A 1,171-nucleotide genomic window follows, 5' to 3' on the forward strand; every position below is an offset into this window, starting at 1 on the left:
GCACCGCCAACAGGATTTTATCGTGGCTCTTTCTACATGGTGTACATTTTTGTTTTTCTTCGTGATGTATATATCTATATATATGTATCAATTAATTTTTCTAGGCCAACAACGATCGGTGGGTGGTTCACGAGCCAGGGAGTTGTAGGCCGATGGGATTAAACGGTACGACGTGCATGGAGGAGGCTGCTGGGGAGGTGGCGGCACCGTGTCGGAGTCAGTGGGTCGGTCAACGGTGGCGCCGCCTGTGGACTGCAACGAATACTCTACATGTCTTTGTTATATCAGGAAACCATCAACCTCCATGAAGAAATTGGTCAGACCAGATTTCGTCGCTGCGGAAGTACCAGTGGACGGGGTCGAGGAGGACGACATCACGTGCAAGTGGTCGATGGGTTGGTGGTCATTGGGGGTGGAGGTGGCGTTCTTCGTCACGCACCGGCGTTTGGCGGGTTGAGCGGGTGCGACGTCCTTGCTTTCGAGACTGCTGGATGTTCGCGGTGCCGTGGCATCCGTCGGGGATCGCGAAGCTGCCGTAGCGACCTTGCGGGGACGGCCCCGGCGCTTTCCCGTTGCTGGCGGCGCCGCCGATGCGAGGGCAACGGTGGGTGACTGTGGGTCCTCAGGCTGGGTCAACGCGAGCAACCGCTGGAGGTGGTCGTCCATGCCCTTGCGGTGCTTGTTGATTGCGTCAACTTCTTCACGCACAGCCTGGCGCATGGTTACCACTTGGCGCGCCATTATCTTCTCCACCTTGGCCATGAAGAGCTGCATTTCCACTGACACCGCCGCGCTATCCATGTTGTCGCGTTTAGCTCAATGCCAGTGGTGGTTCGTTCTGCGTGATGCCGTGGCATGATCCGCAATCAGTGCAACATGATACTGTATACTGAATCTAAGGTTAAAACGATACTGGATCCTGATTGGACAGTGATGCTTCAACTTCAACGCCCATCAACTTCAAGGCATGCATGTATTATAATTCATCAAATTGTTGTATACTGTAGAAATACGTGTCATTCTGTGACCTCGAGGCTGTTATAATACATGGATACTTGTTGTTTAAATCGAATTCAATACTTCAAGAGTACTGTTATTATCCTTTCGGGGCAAATTTGGACTTGGAAGTCGATTTTCAAAATGTCTCGTCGAATCAATCGAAACGTTTTAT

At 51.6% G+C, this 1,171-nt stretch overlaps 1 protein-coding gene across 1 annotated transcript; it reads right to left on the reverse strand.

Moving 5' to 3' along the window:
- Window positions 1-168: 168 nt before the first annotated feature.
- Window positions 169-853, reverse strand: H257_18918 (hypothetical protein; the record flags this gene model as incomplete). The annotated part of the gene is made up of 2 exons (XM_009848066.1): window positions 324-853; window positions 169-266 (listed from the first exon to the last, which is right to left on the reverse strand). Coding segments are annotated over exons 1-2 (576 nt in total), but the record flags the coding sequence as incomplete, so codon positions are not given.
- Window positions 854-1,171: the final 318 nt, after the last annotated feature.

The sequence above is a fragment of the Aphanomyces astaci genome (assembly GCF_000520075.1).
Source record: "Aphanomyces astaci strain APO3 unplaced genomic scaffold supercont1.267, whole genome shotgun sequence".
Taxonomy (NCBI): Eukaryota; Oomycota; class Saprolegniomycetes; order Saprolegniales; family Verrucalvaceae; genus Aphanomyces; species Aphanomyces astaci.